Source organism: Lineus longissimus, chromosome 1 (assembly GCF_910592395.1).
Source record: "Lineus longissimus chromosome 1, tnLinLong1.2, whole genome shotgun sequence".
Taxonomy (NCBI): domain Eukaryota; kingdom Metazoa; phylum Nemertea; class Pilidiophora; order Heteronemertea; family Lineidae; genus Lineus; species Lineus longissimus.
In genome coordinates this window covers 25,764,382-25,785,992 of record NC_088308.1, presented here as the reverse complement: position 1 = coordinate 25,785,992, position 21,611 = coordinate 25,764,382, and the positions used below count along the sequence as shown (strand labels likewise).

The 21,611-nt window shown below is 39.6% G+C and overlaps 2 protein-coding genes across 2 annotated transcripts; one reads left to right on the top strand and one right to left on the bottom strand.

Moving 5' to 3' along the window:
- Window positions 1-443: 443 nt before the first annotated feature.
- LOC135494177 (zinc finger CCHC domain-containing protein 24-like) lies at window positions 444-6,019 on the bottom strand. The gene is made up of 4 exons (XM_064782021.1): window positions 5,818-6,019; window positions 4,343-4,522; window positions 3,547-3,711; window positions 444-2,574 (listed from the first exon to the last, which is right to left on the bottom strand). Exons 1-4 carry the CDS (start codon window positions 5,983-5,985, stop codon window positions 2,461-2,463), a joined length of 627 nt encoding a protein of 208 aa, XP_064638091.1. The 5' UTR covers window positions 5,986-6,019; the 3' UTR covers window positions 444-2,460.
- Window positions 6,020-7,378: 1,359 nt separating this feature from the next.
- LOC135494166 (protein rolling stone-like) lies at window positions 7,379-21,245 on the top strand. Its single transcript, XM_064782010.1, has 4 exons — window positions 7,379-7,674; window positions 12,073-12,340; window positions 14,030-14,143; window positions 16,740-21,245. Exons 1-4 carry the CDS (start codon window positions 7,579-7,581, stop codon window positions 17,219-17,221), a joined length of 960 nt encoding a protein of 319 aa, XP_064638080.1. The 5' UTR covers window positions 7,379-7,578; the 3' UTR covers window positions 17,222-21,245.
- Window positions 21,246-21,611: the final 366 nt, after the last annotated feature.

Sequence of the window (21,611 nt, the reverse complement as noted above, 5' to 3'; positions counted from 1 at the left end):
CTATCATGCGCTTACTTTAAAAAAAACCTTGGCAACAAGATTTCAGGTCACATCTGATATGAACACAGCTGGTTGCCCTAGTTTACTAGGCCTATTTCAGAAGATAAGAACAGTACAAATTGTGTGATAATACCACTAAAAGTGTTTCTTGTCTTTCTTCCTTCCTTCCTCCCTCCAAATATCTTATTATTCCAATTTCGCGTTCGTGTATTTATTCATAAGCACCAAAAGGACAAGGCAGAAATCTGAAGCATAGTCTAGGCTTCGATTTCCTTAGTACCAACAGATCTGAATCCTACACACAATAATTTCATCAACAGGTTTTGTTGACTTTGAGGCAAATAGCACCAACATATCAGGACTTGAGACGATTTTGGAGAAGACAGAGTGTATATATACAAGTGTGCAGCAACAGAAATCTAACTAAAATTGCAACTATGTACACTAGGTTGTATCACCCCCCTCCCCCCCAAATTATTCTTACAGGAATCTATTTTTTTTATATGGAGAGGTTGGCAAAGTAATTTGATAATAATGAATTACTTAGGCCTATTCCTTAAGTCAGTTACCAAGGTCAAGAGCAGCCTCCTGTAATGCAAAATGTACCTTACAAAAGTGTGAGGCGTTTCTGCTTTACTAGCCAGACATATGTTTTCTATCATAACAATCACATCATGAGCCGAATCCTAGAAACTGAATACTGGAGCAATGCAACAAGCGTGATTAGTTATGCATGAATGTAGACTACGACTAGGCTTTCATTTTCAATTCACAAGTGGAATACAGTCCGAACAACTTTCAGTTTGTCCTGGGTAGTTCTAGAATATAGAGACCCCTCATTTCCCAACATCTCCCTTCTCAAATACATCATTGTTGATCAGTCATAAGGTCATGCAGCCAACTAATTTTATGAAATTTTAAATTTTGTAGTTTTTTTTAGCTTTTGTATATGTATTTACAGTCCGTAGAACTTTTCAACATTCAGAGGTGAATGAGTTAAGTTTGGATTACCTTATTGCACTTTCTGGCCTACCTGGCTGGTGGACTATATTGTGGATAGTCCACCAGCCGTTAGCACACTACAAGCATTATATCAAACTATAGCACATGTGTTGCACATCAAACTGACAAGATTCGATAGCTGGGGTTGTAGAAGATTATTGCGAGGGGAAGGAAGGAAGAGATTTTTTTTTCTTTAAGGGTTGATCCTCCAATAGGTACCACCATTTTGGCTAGAACTTGAAATCAAAAACCAATTAAATCTCTTCCAAAATGACAAGTGTATGGCAATTTCAAGGGTGGGAAGTTGTTCGTTGTTTTAGAGAACAGCCTCCCAGGTTTTACTTTAATGGACATTCACTTCATTTGAAGGAATTCTAATTGATTTTGGATTTCAGGTTGTAACCAAAATGGTGGTAGGCCTACCTAGTGGATTATCAAAGCAGAACCAAGAATGCGGAATGCCTCCTTGAGGAGCCTCACGTCTCATCCATTAGCTTTCTGCCTGCCTCGACTGGGGAGGTATTTTCCATCAACATGACCATGCTTCAGGCACATGGTATACAACATCTTGGGTCACTTCCAGTTCATAAAATTAACATTCTAAACTGAATTACATAAAGCAATAGACCTTGATCTAACAGTATGTCCAATGAAGCAGCCATCAGCATTTCGAAGATGAAATATGAAATCAAATGGTTTTCAAGTTAGTGGCACCAACAATGTGGGAATCATCCACCTCAGATCAAGAACCTTCAGACTTCAGAATGGTAGGCTACAAGTTTGGACATAGGAGTAATCTGACAGCCTATATGACAGAATCAAATTGCAAATTTCACAGGACTTCATGGGTTATAACTAATTAAATTTACGACTGTTCTATTAAATAACCAACAAGAAACAACCTGCACAGGAAAACTAATTTGGCTTTACAGGTTAGTTCATGTTTTAACAGCACATGCAATATCAGAAAGTGAAATTTTATCTACTTAAAAAGAGAGGTATTTTGATGGTTAAAACAAAATATCGCTGCTTATATCCTGGTGCAATTCTGGAAAACCGTTGTCAAATGTCATTGCGCGGAAGACATTTTTCAATAAATGATGCCAACAGCTTTGAGGGAACAAAGGGAAGTAAGGACCCACAGCATCTCAATATTGGTAGATACTTAAGACTTGGTCTAAAAGTGTTTCGTGGTAACAATGAAAAACCCAGGGTCACCATGCAATTAAAGCATAAAACAGGCTGGAAAATGAATGACCATGATTTTTAAAGTTCATACCTATGAAACTGCTCGATCTGCTTTTGCTTGAAATCTTGGTTTTATTCTTGGCAACTCTTTTTGCTTTTCCTCATTTCTCATCACTTGGTACACCTCAAATGTCCTAATATCAGAAAAGTGTATAATCCACTGACTGTGTCGAATATCCCATGTTATTTCCGTTCAGAGTAACTTCAGGCTTACTGGACTCTGCGACAGTAGTAGCCAAGCATTTTACATTTCTCGCACAAGTGTTGCGGGTGTTCCTTGCTTTGGTCTGAAACATCCAGTCCGTCTGGTTTCTCCAGGGGTCGCTGTAAAATGATGACACAAGCTCAATGTTTTGACCTTAAAGACGACAACAATCCAGAGAATAACTTGAGAGGTATGGGTTGATCGAGACTTGAGCCACTAACTTCGAAATCGTCAGATTTATCCAATGGTCGCTGCAAAATGAGGACACAAAAGGCTTCAATAGATCAAGTTGCCAAAAATATGGTGGATCGTACACCAGTTGAGAAAGATTTTGGACAGGTCACTCCCCTGTGTGATGAAGCAGTGATTTGATTTGTTTTGCATGAAGTGGCTCTGTCTCAAAAGACGTACATCTCCTCGTTTTCTAGTTAGTTTGCACACTTTTACTCCCTTCATCAACATAATGTCAAAAGAACTCTTGACTTGGTAGCAACTAAAATCCAACAAAGCTCGGATCCTGCCGAAGTCATCTTCTTAAAAGCTTTGAAGAAGACCTTCATTACTCAGCTGGAGTTCTGGACAGGAGCAGAGAAATTCTGGATTTGTTTTGCACCAAATCGAAGAATAGATTAATGATGAAGGGATCAGCAATGAAAGCACATGCCATGGGAAGAGCAAGACACATTCAAATGGCCACAACATGCATGAAATCAGGCATAAACACTGCTTCTTTTGGGGTACGCATTCAGAAATTATAAGATAAATTGTGTGGAAAGAAATGTTTGTAACGCTTTTGCTTTGAACTTGGCAACAAATTAATTCTAAATATTTGGTAAGATCAGCAACTCATTTGGAATCTCATAACACTACACACTAAATAGCTAAACTCAAAAGCCATGCACTGCAAAGCAAAATTTTATATGGTTGAACTGGAAAGAAATTCTATTTTCAGTATTTTACTCGTTTTGGTGCCCCACCCGATATATAGTCAGTGCATTGATCTAAACTGAGTTTTCCCACCAAAATGATCAACTAAAAACTTACAGACCTTATATTTGTGACATTAGAGCATGCAAACAGCATTGCCTTACCTGTTTGTGGGGGTAGACGTTGATGTGACACTTGATACACTCTTGTCCCATGTTTGCCCAGCTGTTACCACTCATCCACTTGCGCTTGCATTTGGGACATTTGTATTCCCCGAAGCAGCGCTTCTTCCCTTGGTAAGGGGTCAAACCCTCTCCCTTCGGACGAGCCTAAAAAGAATTGGTGCAAGCATTTTCACAGATTTGTTATTTAACTTTTCTACTGCCTATAAAAGTTTCCCGTCTGAACACAACACCCTCAAAGAGCAACTTGGAATTTCATCTTTCTGTAACTTTTTGGCATTGTCTACTAATTTCTGCATGGTTTTCTCAAGTATAGTGAGGTTTTTGTAGGAATTGGAAACCTCTGGTATCAATATATTCAGTGAAAGCAATGCATTTACATATCCAGGAACTGGGTACTCCAGATGTGATATCCTTATCTTGGTAACCATGAGAACACCACAGGAGGTCAGTAACCCGGCATAACTGGCTGCAGAGATTTCTAGGTTAATTTCCCTAAGAAAGTAGATTATGACTTCTGTTTTGTGCAAAAATGTGTTGCAAAAGTTTCAAACAAAAGGCCTACTTTCAGAAGACATCTCTGACATGATTTGTTGTTCTCATAACGATGTTCTCACCCCTTGAAAAGATACATCTACAGCAAAATCTAGAGTCCACTACCCCACAGACTAGCCAAAATTTGGAGATAGACTTATTTCCTTGGACACATTACTTGAGGCAGTGCCTTATAACTTCTATAAAAACTCAGCTGAGGGGTATATTGTCTAAAGGACGTTACCTGAGGACAATCCTTGATGTAGTGGCCCTTGTTGAAGCAAAGGTGACAAAGATAGGTGCTAGGTGGTCTCTTGCCTGGTTTGCGATCAAGGGAGAGTGACATATCATTGAAGTGATCGGTCATGTCATTGATGCTGCTGTAAGGAGATGGCATCCGCTGGTGCATCTGAGAGTTCAAGTTCTGAAAGAAAAGAAATCAATCATCTTTAATCGGTCAAAAGAAATGGTTCTTGTTGCAGAATCTTGTGAAGTGTTCAGTCCTGAATCCTGGTAATAACCCAGCGTGTGACATTCATATGATCAAAATCAGGGCTGAGAAACAAGGGGACCCCTCCTCTAAAGATACAGTTGGCCTACCTAGCGATTGCCAATATAAGTTGTTTTCCCTCTCTCTCACTCTACACAATCTTCATCAAGGGGATTATATCTTCATTTCCTTTTCACCAAAGAAACTTTGGTGGATTAAAACCACCAACATCCTGTTGGAAACAAGGATGACCCAGTACCCAGGGTACAAAGTATGACAAGCCACCCAAGTCAGATAAACATGTGACATAATAACAGATCACTTGCAGAACATAAACCCAGATGAAAGTAAGAAAGATAACACCAAACAGATGTGCCTTATTTCAGAGAGATGCTTTCCAAATAAACTCAGGGTAATCCATCATGAGTGTCAGCTTATCAGGCCAAGCAGGTTGGGGACTGGGCCATTGTTTATTCCCACAGATTCCAATGGGTGGGCAACAAGGGAACCATTATGAGAGCAAGACTGATACTTTTTTAGCAGGGACATGCAAACTTAAGATTTTCTCCTCTGGAATAGGTGCATGGGCAACAACAAAATGATAGACATTATAAATACTCAGCATGACTTGACTGCTGTTGGGATTTTTACTTTCAAATTTAGCCAACATTGGTTGTAATACTGGCAAGTTTTGAACAGAAGATTTTTTTCAGGGGACTTTCAATATGGGCCTTCTTCTAGCCCTATGTTGAACCTTAAGCTTCTATCTATCTTTGTGCCAGTGAAGAGCTCCAGGACTAAGAGTCAGTGCAGATATGCATTGAAATCAGCGATTTGACTTTTGATTCTAATGAACCTCCTAGAACAGGCAATTCTGAAAATGAACCATTTAATGAGCTGGGCAGTGAAACCTAGGCCTATTAGAGGTCAGCAAAATGTCAATCATCAACACCTAAGAGATAGGATTAGCCGGCCTATACTTTTGATAAAGTATTCAGTTTATATATGTTGTTTCGGTTTCCTAAACTCAAAGGATGTTTCTTCCGACTCCGAGCTGTTTTTACCAAGGAAAACTGTAGGCCACATGCCTTGACAAGTTGTCTGGTAGTTGACGTTTGAGATGCATAATCATTCTTGAAACAATGTATAGTCATAGTGTTAGTTTGCATCTCATACATACAAGAAGTAGTACAGGAAGAAAATGGCTGCGAAAGTTTCACGTTACTTACAACTTGGTTGGTAGACCATGGGTCGTACAGATCGTATAAATTATTCTGTTGCTGTTGAGGAACATTGGCAAGATTGTTTCCTTGGCCTTCTAGGTTCATGTACATCCAGTTTCTCAGTTGCGATGGTAAAATATTCGAGTCCAAAGTCGATAAACTTGCAGAAGTCATGATTGCAAACTGGGCCGCTACATCCGCCGCTCCCTCCGCCTTGCACTGATTTAGTAACTTGAGCCGGAACGCGTCGAGAAGTCAGTTTATATAGCAACATGTGCTCCCGCTAATCAAAAGTTCCCACTCTCAGCCAATCAGAGCGCTGCGATGGGACGTAGAATTGCCTCATCATCATGTAGAAAAGCCCGCGAAAAGTAAAGACACTGCTCCGTTGTGCGCCAACACCCCTTAATTGGCATTCCGAAAGGGCGAAAGAGAAGAGTCAAATAAAACAAACTAATTTCTTTAATGACGTTGTATAAACCGCAACTAAATCTTGAAATAACAGTGCTTGTTTCATCTTTTGGTCGCGCGCCCTTGGTCACACCCAACCCACAGACGATCCTTTCATCCTTGCTTTGGTGTGATGACGTTCCGCAAAACTGCTCTAAAAACGGGGTCGTGGACAGTGAGGACAGAGGTCTTTAAAGCGATGATCTTGACCTCCAAGGTTTTTGCAAGATTTGATATGTATTGCCAACATTATTTAAAGGGAGTGAAAAGACCATGAGGTTCTTGATGGATTTTGGTATACTTTACTCTATAGTTACTCTGGAGATTAAATTTTTGGTATTGCTTCTTCCAGAAAGAATGCAAGGTTGTACGAATAAAGAGATGTTGGCTTGTAGCAAACTGTGCCCATGTATGGAACTGACTAAACTCTTTGGACAGTCCACTTCGTCATCCTATTCGTCTTTTCTCATTCAGCTCTATACTGCACCGGACGAGGCCGGTGTAGAAGCTGAGTAGAAAATGTCCCTCTGGAAAAAGTTTCCGACCCTATCTTTGTAATCTGACGGATTATATGACTGGTTCTATTGAGGCCTTGACTATCAATCAGAGATTAGCTCCTCTCCGGAGTGGCGCGAAATAAGCGACCCTCAGATTGCGTTGAGCGAGAGCTCCTTTAGTACATATAGGCCTAGTGATATTTCGAGTTATTTCCCTTATCTGGACCAATCGACATCGTGTGATTGCCTGGTGCATGAATGCACTAGCGCTTTATAGATAAACTAACATGACGACCAACGCTCATTCCAACATGCCGGTCTGACGGGAAATTCGCTTCTTAACAACTAAAATAGATGGCACCGCCTGGCAGCAAGAAATCGTATGCATGGCGAATTTTTAAATAAACCATAGACAGAGATGATTACGACTACATATTGCGGTAAATAATGATTATGTCATAATGATCACTTTGTCGACAAGATCTGAATACTTTGCACGAATACTAGGCAGATATGAACGAATTTATGCGGCTCATCCTCAAACTCTTACTATGCCATCTGTAATATAGTTTCTGGGTCAGTGCACTTAACCATCCCGCTAGATTCATTTGCAGCTTGGACTTCAGGCCGTACGGATGGAAGCAAGTGCTATGTAGCCGGAATACATTGAGTGCGATGCCATGTAACTGATCTCCACCACCTGGCTATGACGCAATGATAGTTATTACATAAGGGGAGGCATCTATTGGAAGTGAAGGGCTTGTTGAGGATTGGGATGACTGAAATAAGCTAACGGTCTGGCGTGTGTTTTCATCACAAAATGCTCAATGGTTTACGATCTTGGTTCTATGATGAGTTCAAATGTGAGAATTGGGGCCTTCATCACCCTAAGCCGGCGTTATATGCTACATCACAGGTAGGCACACATTTCTGTTTGACACACTTTTATAGCTTGTTGCAGCTTAGTTGTATGCGAAGGTGAATGGGGGCATAGTGGTTTATTGTTCTTAGTTTTGCTGTACGGTATCTGCATCCCAAATCTATTGCCTACTATACAATAGCCGTTCTGTCCATTTTCTTGATAGGTCAATTACCATGGCAACCTTATCAATACGCTTTGGCCAAACGGGTTATTTGCTCTTAGTCTTAGTCTTATGTTACTTTCCACTCGATTTTGGGGCCTTATCCCAGGGACCATATCATCTCAAAATACACTCACTGATTGAAAATATTCTAAACCTTCCTTCCTTTCCAGTGGATATAGCTTATCTCTTACTGTATTTTGAGTTGGTCCCTTGTATTTAAAATATGTCATTGAAATAACACTTCCCTTTACATGCTTTTGTTTTATGTTGTGGCATAGAATAGGTTCAGCACAGCTGCCCTAAAAGCAGTTGAGTTGGCATTTAGCCTTGTTCTATAACAGTAGAACCTCTCTATTAAGGACACCCTCGGGTCTGACAAGTGCTGTCCTCAATAGAGGTGTCCTGATTAGAGAGTCAAATTGAATGGAACTGACCATTTTGGGACCAAAACTGGTGTTCTAATAGAGAGGTTGTCCTTAATAAAAAGGTGTCCGCTAGGGAGGTTCCACTGTAGAGTAGAACCTCTCTATTGAGGACACCCTTGGGACTGACAAGTGCTGTCCTTAACAGAGAGGTGTCTTGATTAGAGAGGTCAAATTAAATGTATACAACCTATTTGGGACAAAACGTAGTGTCTTTATTAGAGAGGTTGTCCTTAATAGAGAGGGGTTCACTAAGGGAGGTTTGACTGTAGTTGGTTCTGGCTCCAACAGTTGGTATGATTTAGAAGCATCAACAGGTGATAATGATTACAGTAATCATACTCTAAGGTCTGGTAAGTATTGTTTTAGACATGACCACAGTAGTAGATTTACATGTATCTCTCTAAACATATAGAAATATAGGGTACTTGATTACTCTAATTTCGTGTAGACTATGGAAAATGTTGCTTACTAAGTAGGTCACTCGTAAGAGATTTCTTAGGAAGCCCATTGGCAATCCACTCAATAATGGTTGGCATAATGATGTGGAATGCTTGTATCCTTCAAGGCAGGCCAACTTAAAGTAAATTTCGCATGATCAGCAGCACTTTAGTCTACTGTATATATACCTGCTATGAATGGTAATATACCATTCTTTACATAACATAATATGAAATACCAATATGGGGACACAGATTACCCTATTAACCTTGTGATTATTTGAGTTGTTCATCCTTCTCTTATTTATCTTTGATTATACCAGTATGGCCTCCTGTTCTAAACTGCTATATTCAGCCTTCTGAACTTGACATGTGGTGAATAGGGCTCGATTCAGAAACTGGCATGACTGATGCATCAATTGCTATGATGGAGGGACATTGTATTGCTTGTGAGATTCACCTTAAATGTGGGTTATTGTTTTTTCTCTTCCATTGTTTTGTCCTAGATTCTTTTAATGACTCTCCCCATCATAGCCGTTGTTGTAAGGCAGTGCTTTCTATTCAGGCCATACTGGTATAATCAAAGGTAAATAAGAGAAGAATGAACAACTCTAATAATCACAAAATATTTATTTTCGCATACTTAAGCCAGGTTAATAAGGGTAAATAATATGATAATTAGCCTATCTGTGTCCCCTTAGTATTTCATCTTATGTTATGTAAAGAATGGTACCATTCATATTGTAATTGTGTCCTCACCACCAACAGGCTGTGTAGTGAAGAGTGTTGTGGAAATGGTTGACTCAATTTGAAGGTCTTTCATCTTGGTTTACATACATATATCGCAACAAATGTTTATACTGCTCGTTTCCGTCATAACAAAGGCTGGCTAAACTTTAGAATTACCGATCGGATGTTCCTCCGCACTATATAAGTTGTGAATCGGTTTAAAGGGTTAGGGTTAGGGTTAGGCTACTTGTTCATTATTCGGTATTCATTCGCCCCTTAGACCTATACTTCCGATCGGGAATTCTAAAGTCGTTCCCAAAGGCTTTCTTATATCTTTTTTTTAACTGTCAGAACTAAAAATTGCTGGAAGAATTTAGGAGACTTTGTGTTGGCAGTCATTGATCATGCACACGCCTGAACATACCAGAATCATGGCAATCAGTCGAGGTCTGTGGATGTATGCTCTGCCTGAAAGTGATGAATATTTATGGATACCTAGGCATAGACCTACATACAAGGCCTAGAGCATTGAACAGGCATGAATTGGAAACTTTTTCCAATATCAAGTGAATGTTAGAGTGTGGGCAGGCAGTAACGAGTCAGCTATAGATCTAAGGCCTACTAATGAAATCACTGCTGTTGGATATCAAACCATCATGTTTCACTGTTAATACGTTGAGTAGGCCTGGTGTGCCTGTCTGGCATTGACCGGAATGTTGATTGGGTGAATAAGCCCCTCCAAATAATGCAAATCAGTACTCATGACCATATCCATTGATATTGCCTCACATAGCATGTCACTCAAGTTTCATAGACATGTAGTTTCCAGAGGTTTCTCTCAAAAAGTTTCATGAGTAAACCGGTCTTGTGAAGTGCGAAGGGCACCTTCATGTATGTGGCAGGCGGGTGATAATGGAATGCTAACACTCTACAACTAACAATATTCACACTCAAAATGATATAAATCAAATCACTATTAAATCGCTTGCAGACGCTGATGATGAATGGCCATGCTAACACCATTTGTGCTGTGGCACTTTACCATATCACTTTGATCAATCCCTTGGGATCCTTCTTATATAATGCATACAAATACATTCATAAACATTTAGTGAATGATTTCATCACTTTGGTTAAAAAATCATCAAACGCCTTGTGGCCTGAGTGCTGACAAATCTATCACCAAACATTTTTTGAGGAAACTACAAAACCAATATTTGTGTATTTACCAAGTTTCTCAATGTTAACCCTGGAGAGGATTATTATCTCTGAAATTTTAAACTCTTTTATTCATAAACAAATTCGATGTTCAAAACAGTTCTGACTCCTTCATAAGTATTGTTGGTGTAGTATCACAAATTTCATGTATAATTCATGTGGATGTCATTGTATAAACAGACATCATTCTATTAACACACCCACCAGCAGGCAATTATTGTGGTGGGATATTCTGCATTGTTTGCTGTTGACAACCTCATTGCAATTGTTTAAAAATGTTCATACAACATTGAAGAACATGAATAAGTAAAATAGTATGAAAATTGCTCAAAAAAGGGTGTATCGCCATTTCGCCTACAATCATTTCGCCTACAGCCATTTCGCCTACAATCATTTCGCCTATAACCATTTCGCCTACAGCCATTTTGCCTATAACCATTTTGCCTATTACCCATTTCGCCTACTAGCCATTTCGCCTATTTTCATATTCTCATTAGAAAAGCTCTGTGCCTATTCCTTTTGAACTGATGTTGTTGCTGTGTCTTCTGTGACAGGTCCAGCTAAGGGCAGGTGTAGAGAGGGGTGGCTGCCTATCAGAGTTGTGTAACTCAAGTTCAAATAGTGCTGAATGAAATCGTTTTTGCTGTGATTCTGCCTCAAAGTTTCTGCAATCCAACCTTGCTGATCCCTCCTGATATATGGGCAGCCGCATTGATTACCGCATTACCAGATTACAGCTTGCAGCAGATTGATTCATCCAAAGTGTATTGTAATATGGGAGGCACATTATTCCGTTGGGCATCTCTATCTCGCCAACAAATGCCCCTTCTCACAGTGTGCATCATCAAAAGATGATTAAGGGGACATTCACGCTCCTGGGGCGCTGAATCATGATGAAGGACATTTTGTTGCATTATTGTCTATGGGAGGTTCAGTCATGAGGTAGCTGTATATGTTATCCCCTAATTAGCCATACTGTATTGTTTGTCATTGAGGTTGAGAGAGCTCAGGATCTATCCAGTCTGTTTAGCCGTCTATGTCATTCTTGTTGATTGGTTGCGCTCAAGGTCTGGGATTGTTGTTGTTTTGAATCAGCTAAATCTAATGCTGACTGATGGTACAATGGTAAAGCTAAGCCAAACTAGACGTGCTACATCACTTACTCTTAACCGGGAAATGTTTCCGAGCTAAAAAAGGGTGGTAAATTTGCTCATTAACGTGTGACGGAAGGCTGAATATTCCACATTTTATGCTAAGAAACAAAAATTGTGGAAATAAATGGTAGGAAACGTTTACCAGGTAAAGGATACCAAAATTTGCATCAATGTTCAGAGACCTGATGAAGCGGTTTCTTTGTTTCTTGAAAGGAAGATCTCTGCTTCTATTTTCTAATATAATATCTCGAATTCTACTATTCCAGTGGCCCATTCCACACATCGTTTTCATCATCTATCGCGCATTATGGGCGACGTGGTTTCTAATATGGATTGTGATGTGCGGGATCGATTGGATTGGCCTCATCCCTAGTATGCGCACCTATCCCGATGAGACCTACAACAGTGAGAACGGTCCAAAATGGTTCATCTATCTCACGCACTGGGCTTTCACCCTCGTCACAGTCAACTGCATCAACCAGACGTCCCTTGCCATAGAGTATTATATAAAGAGAAGAAAAGTAACATCGGATGGTAAGTTGTTTGCTGATTTGATATTTATTGGATAAATGATCCTGACTCTTCTTTCTGTTTGTCCACTGCATATGAATGTGGCTCTACTAGTTAGTTGATCAGCTATCACAAAAGAATGGATATATTTTGGTGTTGGTACTTACTCCTCGAAAAAACTTCTAAAATATCTTGTTTTCTTATATCATTGAACGTATCAATCTGATATTATATTCAAGAAGAAACCCCCACCGACAGTCTTGACCTGCTCTTCTTAGAAATCTCCTGTAACCATCTTCCGTGGGAGGGTGTACTTCAGTTTCATTTTAGAACATCCAGGCACGATTCTGAACGCTGTTTGCTAGGTTGCTTCTGCCTTGCAGGATTCCTGGCGATATCGGGGAGTTGCTTGAGGCTTCTCTGAATTCAACCTGTTCTGTTGATGCTCACAACAGCAGAATCTTAAAAGAGCTGCTGTTCTAACGATAAGTCAATGTAGGCTACTGTTAACAGCAGCAATCTGAAGCCACCCACTGTGGGTTAATAAGTGTACGTGTTTTTGACATGATACCTCTTGAATTCCATCATGATTTGCTGATGTAAGTTAAAATTCAGTTGGAAAGTGATGATTGCAGTTTCTGTCAGATCTGCATTCAATTCTAAATCTTGTCATCAGATATTCCTCTGAAATGTTCTCAGAATATGTGAAGTGTCTTTGTTACCCCACAAACTATAGCCAGATGGATGGTGGGGGGGGGGGGGGGGGGTTGACTTCATCAGCTTTAACAATTGCAGTCTATACTGCACTGCCTAATATATCTGAAACATCAGACCTACAATGTGCTGTTGAATGAATGGATGAGTACTGTCTGTGCGAGTATGTTGGTGAATACTTGTGAATAATATTATCATGTTATGTCTATCAGTGCCAGGTGCCTATCTCCAATACTTTCCCACTGCCAGCCACATCAAGATGTACCATGGGATAGCAGTGATACCTGGTGTCAAGTAAAGTAGGCCTATTGCAGCGTATAGCTTAAACGAGCAGCCCTCTTGAAAATGGGCTGTTTCCATTGCTTGCTTCCTTGCTCATCAATGACAGCTGTGACAATAATTCATGACAATGAAACTCACAGTTAGCTCATATACTAAAAACTGGCCAATCTTTCATAATCATATAATCCTCAAGTTTCAAATTTCAAATATATGCCTTGGTTTTAGTACATGCAGTGGGCATGTCTTGCCTGTCAATAGGCCTATTGCTGCCACATGAATTCATGACCTATATGTAGAAATCCCAAGCTCTGTCTACCGGGATGATGTGTATACAATCCCGACCAGGAAGAGACTGAACGCTTCTGGCTAGAACATGTAACCCACTTTTCATACCACCTGTATTAGCCTCTTCAATTTCAAAGAGAACAAGGTATGGCTAATTGAAACACATCATGTAATTTTAAACCAGTTACTCATTTGATAATACCAAGAATCCATAAAGACTAGTCTTTATTTATTCTTGATAATACCAATCAAAATAAAAGATGGAATGTTAAAGAACACCAAGAAATGCTTTATGGAGTTTGAAACCGCACAATCAAAAACCTTTTTTAGGGATAACCAGTTTTTGTCTCTGTCCGTTGACTCCAACTATAAAATGCTTTATCAATTCTTAGTTGTAGTGACTGATTGGCATATCACTTTATTATTTTGCAGATCAGCTTTTTCTGAAGATGCCGCTGACCTACCAGCTAGCCTGGGTCATCTACAACATGTCCACCTGTTCACCTTTCATCATATCGGGCCTCTACTGGGGATTCGTCCATTCGGGTAAGTGTTAAAGCGAACTGGAACCGCCGAGCGATTTATTCAACTTTTCGACTTTCACCGCCCGAGAAAGTCAAACTTCCAACTTCCTATTCGAGTTCAGATTTGTAGCTCCGCCCCCAGTGCCCGAGCATGCGCAGTTCAATTTGTTATTATTGAGAATCATGTGAGAATCACGTGAGTCATGTGATCTTTCATTCATGAATTTTCGTAGTAAATTCCATAGTAGTGACGTCACTGAATGATTGACAGCTAGGCGCCATGTTTCATTCATGCCTCGTTCTGATCACCCGATACGCGGGAAATGAAAACGAGGTCATACGAACTGGCTTGGCGGTTCCAGTTCGCTTTAATTAAAGCTTGAAAGAGACACTCTCAATCCATTATTCCCAGTTGCAAGTATTGGTTAAGACTGAGAATTTGGAACTTTAGAAATGCCAAAAACTTGTCTCTTTTCAAAAGGGTGCCCAAATTTCCTTGATAGAATTACCAAGGTTACAAAAGATCCTATACATCTTGTGTTTTGGGCTGTTGTTTCTAAATGGTTTTAGCATTGTGCTATGGCCATACAACCAATCAGTCCCATCCAATTGGCAACAGGAAATAGCTAGCCAACAAAAAAATGAATTAACTAGTCTGCACTGCTAATCGATTACCGGGGATTGACTTTGGCAAACACTTGATTATTCTTTCATTAAACAACAAGTTGCTGATGTGGACGAGTGTTGTTCTTTTTGATAAGATAACACACCAATGTTATATTTACCTATCTGAAATTAGCGGCTCTGATATTTTTGCAAATTATTTAAAATAAATTCCAGATCATGATTCCTTCCATTTGGTGAGTTGGCTGGCTCCTTGTGGCCTTGGCGCTCCTTCAAGGAGGGTAGTATTGCGAAGTATTTCGTAATTGCCAATATTAGAGGAAATGTTTTTAGAAGTTGTCTATAAGAAGGGGTTTACAGTAGCCAGATATTGGCTATGAAAAAGAGAATTTGTCACAGGTTGTGCAAATGTTATGGGCGACTACTAACAGACTTGGTAATATGTGTATATATTTAGTCTATGTTATTCTGGATTGGTGAGATAAATTTGCCGCCTGTCAAAGTTAATGCTAAATGTAATTGATTCCGGTGTTCGCTAACCGCGGCGTAGACGAGTTTGATCCTGTTCCCTTGGCCTTTGGGTCTACTGGATCAATATATCAAGATTGGTGGTTTGCGTTCGATGATGAATATGGATGGGTATTGCCGCAGTTTCCAGTAGGGAGAGATTATGCAAATCACAGTCGGTTTTGACCCTTTCACGACATGGCTACCTTGTACTGTTAGGGAGGAGTTGAAGATCATTTGTTCAATTCACTGGTGTGTCATCATTATCCCTGTTGTCACGGTGCCCAATCAAATGAATATACTGGTTATGGGCCTCAATGATAGACTTACCCAAGTCTTACATCCTACAATATCACTGAAAAAAGATCGAGCAGGTCTTTTATGCTACCAAGATTCTATTCCCACTCTGGTCGATCGATTGGGCCCAGTAGTGGTGTCACCAGGTAAGCATTTGAAGAATCCGACAACCCCAAAATTTGGGGGAGGACTCTGTTATTTCTTCAAGATGCGTCTTGACCCAACAAGGTATTAACACAATAGCTAATGCATTCATAAATGTAGTGGTATTGTTGTCTTTATGACAAAGGGTCCCAAGACATCGATATGTTGATTTTCCTTCATCTCTTGCTCTGTGAAGCAGATTCTTCACATTTTCCTTGTTTTGTAACCGGAGTAGCAGTAACATCTCAAGTAGAGAGCTATACTGGTGCCAGCAACAGTGTATGACCCTGCTGGTGCCCGTATCTTCTTGAATGAATTACCATCCTCTCCTTTGGTTGTGAAGGAATAGACCTACCTTTCCTCAAGGCTGGTGAACCAAGAACTGAAGCAACAGGTGGTCTGGTTCCAAAAATGCTTGTGAACGCTTTCCATTTATCAGCCTGTCTAGAAGTTCTCAGTTGTAACTTCTGTGTTAGCTGGATTGTGACTGAGGGATTTAGGTTCGCCAGGGATTGTTACAAATATGTAGGTCTACTCACTCGGACTTTGAAAACCAGAAACTGAACTTACGACCTCTCTCTAATAACTGAACAGTTATCAATAGTATACCTGCAGTTCTGTGGGTGAAAGCCTGTACATGTGGATGAGTTACTTAGTTATCTATGTTATAACATGCCTGAGGTTTCGATAAGATTTACTACTAAGGAAGCCCTCCAGAAGCTAGGCATTACTGTCTGGATGTGAAGTAGTCTCTTTGAAGCTAGTAATAAGAGGTTCTCGTGATGAATTTCTTGGATAGCTCTGATCTGAGCATGGTAAACCCCAATTTTACCATGGTGAATCTGAGATCTTTTTCATAAGGGGTGGCCACAAATGAGACATTTTTTGTCACAGCGGCATGCAGTGTTTACTATGAGTCCAGCACTCTAACCACTATGCCAATGCCTCTTATATTCCTTATCCAGCCAACATTGAATCATTTCCAAAATGTTTCTACCATAATATACTGAAAAATACTCCAAGCATTTCTTGTTTTCTATTTCCAGTTGATGAGCACTGGGTGCTGACGGGTGTCAACTTCCATACGCACGCTGTCCAAAGCATTTATACGATCATCGACCTCTTCATTACCGCCACTCCCATACGCATTTATCACATGGTCTTTCCGCTGAGCTGTGCGATCATTTACTCCGGCTTCACAGCTGCATATTTCGCTTGTGGTGGGACGAACATCATGGGAAAAAATTTCATCTATCCTGGTTTAGAATGGGACAAACCTGGGGAAGCGTTGTATATCTGTGGGGTATTAGTTTTCTGTTTTACGCCACTATTGCATGTTTTTGTTTACGCCTGTCACCAGTTAAGGATCTGGTTGTATCACCGCTGCTACGGACAGCCCGATTATGGTAATGATGATGTGATCACCGGTGAAGAAGTAAAGGAAATGAATGTTGTAATCAACAGCGATGCCACAGTGGACAAATCTGATCTGACGCCTGTACTGACTCTGAAAACAGCAATCGCATAAAGTCCGTTTTATATCATGTGCTTCGTTGAATACTACAGGATGTATGTTGAGAGTGACCTATCTGGCTTCATCGGTGATTTCACGCAACCCTTGGTCCAGTGGTTCAATGGTCCCATAAAACGTGATATTTCGGCACAGGTGTTGCGGTCAGGCCTTGAACGGGTTTTGAATGAATATGTTCAGGAGTTTGTCTCAATAGATTTTGTCATGGTCCATTTACGTCACATGGACCAGATCAGCATGGTACTTTGCTACAATTATATATCAAGTCGAATTGGAGACTCTTTTTTGACACCCTGTGCTAGACTCTTGTTGATTTTCTGGGGATTCCATCTCGATCAGATCTGTGGTGTGGCAGTATTGTGATAGAAAAGAAGTATTTGGATGATGGACCAAATGTGATGATTCTGTTTATTAACAAAGAAGTTCTATATTATGCAGTTGGAAGTTGTTAATTGATAAATGGAATTTATGCAGGTTTATTTTTTGTAAATTGTTGAGAGTTATTTTGGTTGATTATGACCTGGTTGATAAAAGCAGTATGTGTACTATGAGTAAATTTACAACCTCTTTTAACATGCCACCTGCTTCCTGGACAAATTATTCGCCCCTCAGAAGAGAGAGTAAATCTGTAGCTGTTAGAGATATGCAGACCACTTCGATCCTTTCCTTTATTAATTTTGTTCTGCATATCTGTTTGTAGTTTTCCAGCTCCAAAATACACCTAGTTCACTTCCAATAATTTGAAATCTCCATTTGAAATTTTTTTAAATACGTTTACAACAAAAACAAGTATGAAATATTCATATTTTAAGCTGTTATAAACTGATTGATGGGTTTGTCTGGAAAGGTTTTGTTTGTTTATATTCAGTCCTCGAGGGAGGTAGCAATAATGAATTATGCTTTAATAGCAAATTGGAACAATCGCAATTCAATTAAGCGGGCAAAATCCTCAGAAGTTACAAAAGCACCAAGGTACAAAAGTCCTTGCCACGAAAGATTGTTTATTTCGAAATACTGTAGGAATATGGTAATACATCAACGGATTAATTTTGTTATGAAATATTTGACATTTTACTATGAAATGAACGAATTATAGTTCATTTATTGACTCGTGTTAATGATTCTGTATAACAACCTTGTTGTCTTCCACCCTTTTTACTCACAATTGGATATTTTGAATCCGTGAGGAATTTCATAGGCCTACTGAGTTTTTGTTTCTTTTCTGTGTAATTATTTGTTGGGTATAATGAATGAAGTGGCATTAGAAGAAATAGTAGAGTATAGGTTATTTTGTGAGTTCTAATTTAGGCATAGTATCCACAGTATAGTGTAAAAATATGAAGAATACAGAGGTGCCTTTCTGTGGAGAAAATGAAGAAGAGAAAATGAAAAGTGGTGCCTGATATGAAATGCACAGAAAAAGAAGTGGTGCTGCAAAGTCTGACTGCTCTTAAATTGATAACCGTTTCATTTATTTTGGTATTACAGTATGTTTATGAAATTTCAGATAGATTGTACTAGTTTTTCTAGCTTATAACTTCAGATGAACTGTACCTTTGCCTCACACAGTCTCCCTCATGACATACATGTACCTCATATCTATTTTTGTAACATTTCTGTCCAGGGTATAGATCAAGTCGTATTTTTGTGAATTTGTGGACATTTGTGAAATGTTTTAACTGTGTATATGTTTTGTACATTGCATGAAAATACGAAAAGTGTATAGGCCCAGTGTATATTCTGATCTTCTTGTCTAGAAAGGGTGTCTATTGCTGAAGTCTTATTTTGCTACCATATTTGGGATATGCCCTTTGCCTAAAGTGTCTTTCAAAAAGACAAATATTGTATAGGTCACACATGACTACAAATGGATGTTGATCACCTGCACCACTCTTTTTCACTCTTTCCTGAAAGTCCGACCTTTTTGGATTGAATCAAATTCATGTATTTGGCTTTGAATGGGTTAACAGATGTTGACTGGACAGTTAACCCTTTCAAATCTAAACCCCTCTGAACTCTGAGACATCTTCTTCTTACATCCATTATCAGTCATAACACTTGAGAAATAGGTTCAGTACCATCCTAGTTGCAACCCATTTGAGGATTTGAGGATTTTCAAATGGATTATATCATTTCTATACAAACAAGTTTTCTGTATAACTATCTTTTAATTGGCGGCATGGGTTGGTCTTGCAATCAGCTAAGTACCAGACCCATGGGCCTCTTGTTACAAAGTCTTTAGAAGTCATGCCTTCATTTTCAATGGGACATTATTGCTTATAACATGTATAATGCCCCACCCAGCTCTGGTATAGTATACATGTATTTGTAACAGGTGTGTCTCTTCTGTAATTTATCAAGGATACACTGCTGGTCGAGATTGTATTAAGCATCCATGTCTCATATGCGGATGCAGTGCTGTTATGTACAGATACATGTAATGAATGTTATTTTGGTACCCAATGTTATGCAGCATAGACATTTTCAAAGATAACACGGTGGAATGAGAATTTTGGTACAACCTGTGTTGGTCCTGTTCACTGAATATGAGATATTTTTGTATTGGCACTGTAACTAAAGGTCAACCTGTCAGTGGTATTTCAATCTTTAAGCTGAAGAATTTGAAAAGGCTAATGGTTGTCAATCATACTCGGAAATATTGAGATGAGAGCTTAGGTCAACCAGGACATTGTTGTCATGTGTGTAAATTAGGAGGAAACCACCAGGAGCAGAGTGATCAAGGTTTGACCCTAATTCACCTCTTTCCTCATCAGCACCCTTGCAGTGTGGCATTGTTGGTTCGAAACAAATTGACCAACTTATGGGGTCAAGCCCTTAATGTTTCCAACATTGCGTCAGTCAGGCGTACCATCAAATCGACCCAATAACTCAGCAAAGTTCAGCCACTCCACTGCAAGAGGGGCTCATCTGAAAAGGTAAATTACTAGAACCGAGGATCAAATTGTGTTGGCCTTGACTATTGGCTTATATGTCCCTGTAATCTCATCCCATGCTGCTACAATTGTCAGTTTACAATAGTAACATCAAAGTAGCAGATGGCAACGTTGTGTAGAGATTTCTTTCTGAGCAACATAATCGAAAGATGAATGTCGTTAATGTGCTCATCCAATAAAAGAATGCCTATTGATCCTTGACAATAATGTGATTCTCAAAAAATGGCTTCCCAGTTAGATGAAGTTTTTTTCTCATTAATCCAGGTATCAGTGCTTCCCTATCGAATTTCTTTAAAAGTTGTTTGTTCCTGCACTGTGAATGTTCACATACCCAGTGTGGAGTTATGTGGATGTTCACAGAACCAGTGTGGAATCATTTGGCCATGTTCACAGACCCGGTGTGTAGTGTGTGAATGTCCTCATGTCCATTGTGCTGTTGTGATGTCATAATAGTCAGGGATAGCCACAGAATAGAGTTCATATTTTTCTTAGTAATAATGCTATCAAACCCTTTATGAGGAGATATATATTACAAAAATGTGTCTATTGTATATACATTATGAATAGTATTTAGTGCATGAAAGGACGGATAGACTTGTATATCTGGTGTTATGTGTCTGAGTTTTGATGGAGCTGATTCACATATTTGTATTGTTAAACCTATGCATGAATGGACTGCTGAAGCTTTAATGGGGATCATTTATGTTGCATGTAGGCAAACAAGTCACCAAACCCAAAACTCGCCTGCCCACCACATCGTTTTCAAAATTTGATTAACTTTCTTTGATATACACTCACAATGCTGAAAAGTATAGCCTGCAAAGCTGCATAATTTACTAATGGTTTAAGGTCATCGGAAAGAAAACATCTTCCTTTGCTTTGGCCCTCTCGAATTGACACCTTACCCCCCCCCCCCATGAATACATGCCTCACAAGTGACCCCTACTATCATAGCACATCTTCATCAATACAACATGGCATTTTGTCGCAGCAACAAGACTGGTGTATTTTTATAACATGCATGCTTTTATATACGGTTTGTGTGGATTCTAGTAATAAAATACAAAAGGTTGTAAAAATTGTGTCGCATTCTTTCCATGCTTCTTCTTTAGCTTTCACTCTGCGCTTGGAGATTTGATTCTCCAGGGAGTATTCCTCCTTCAAGGCAGGATAAGTGTTTTTACAGGCCACTATGGTAAAACACTAGTGGGGGTATTGGCCCAGTGACTCTGTCTTCAGCCGATGGTCCATCGCTAGCTACTCATGTTTCTCACATGGTGGGGTCTTTTGCATGCCCTGGCATAGACCATCAGTTACGTGGATGTCATGCAGTGCAAAGAATTTTAGTTCCTTGAACACCACGAGAGAACTCTATTGATATGCAGCCTAAGAGGGCAGCAGTACAGACAAAATGGGTCATGCTCACAATGTTT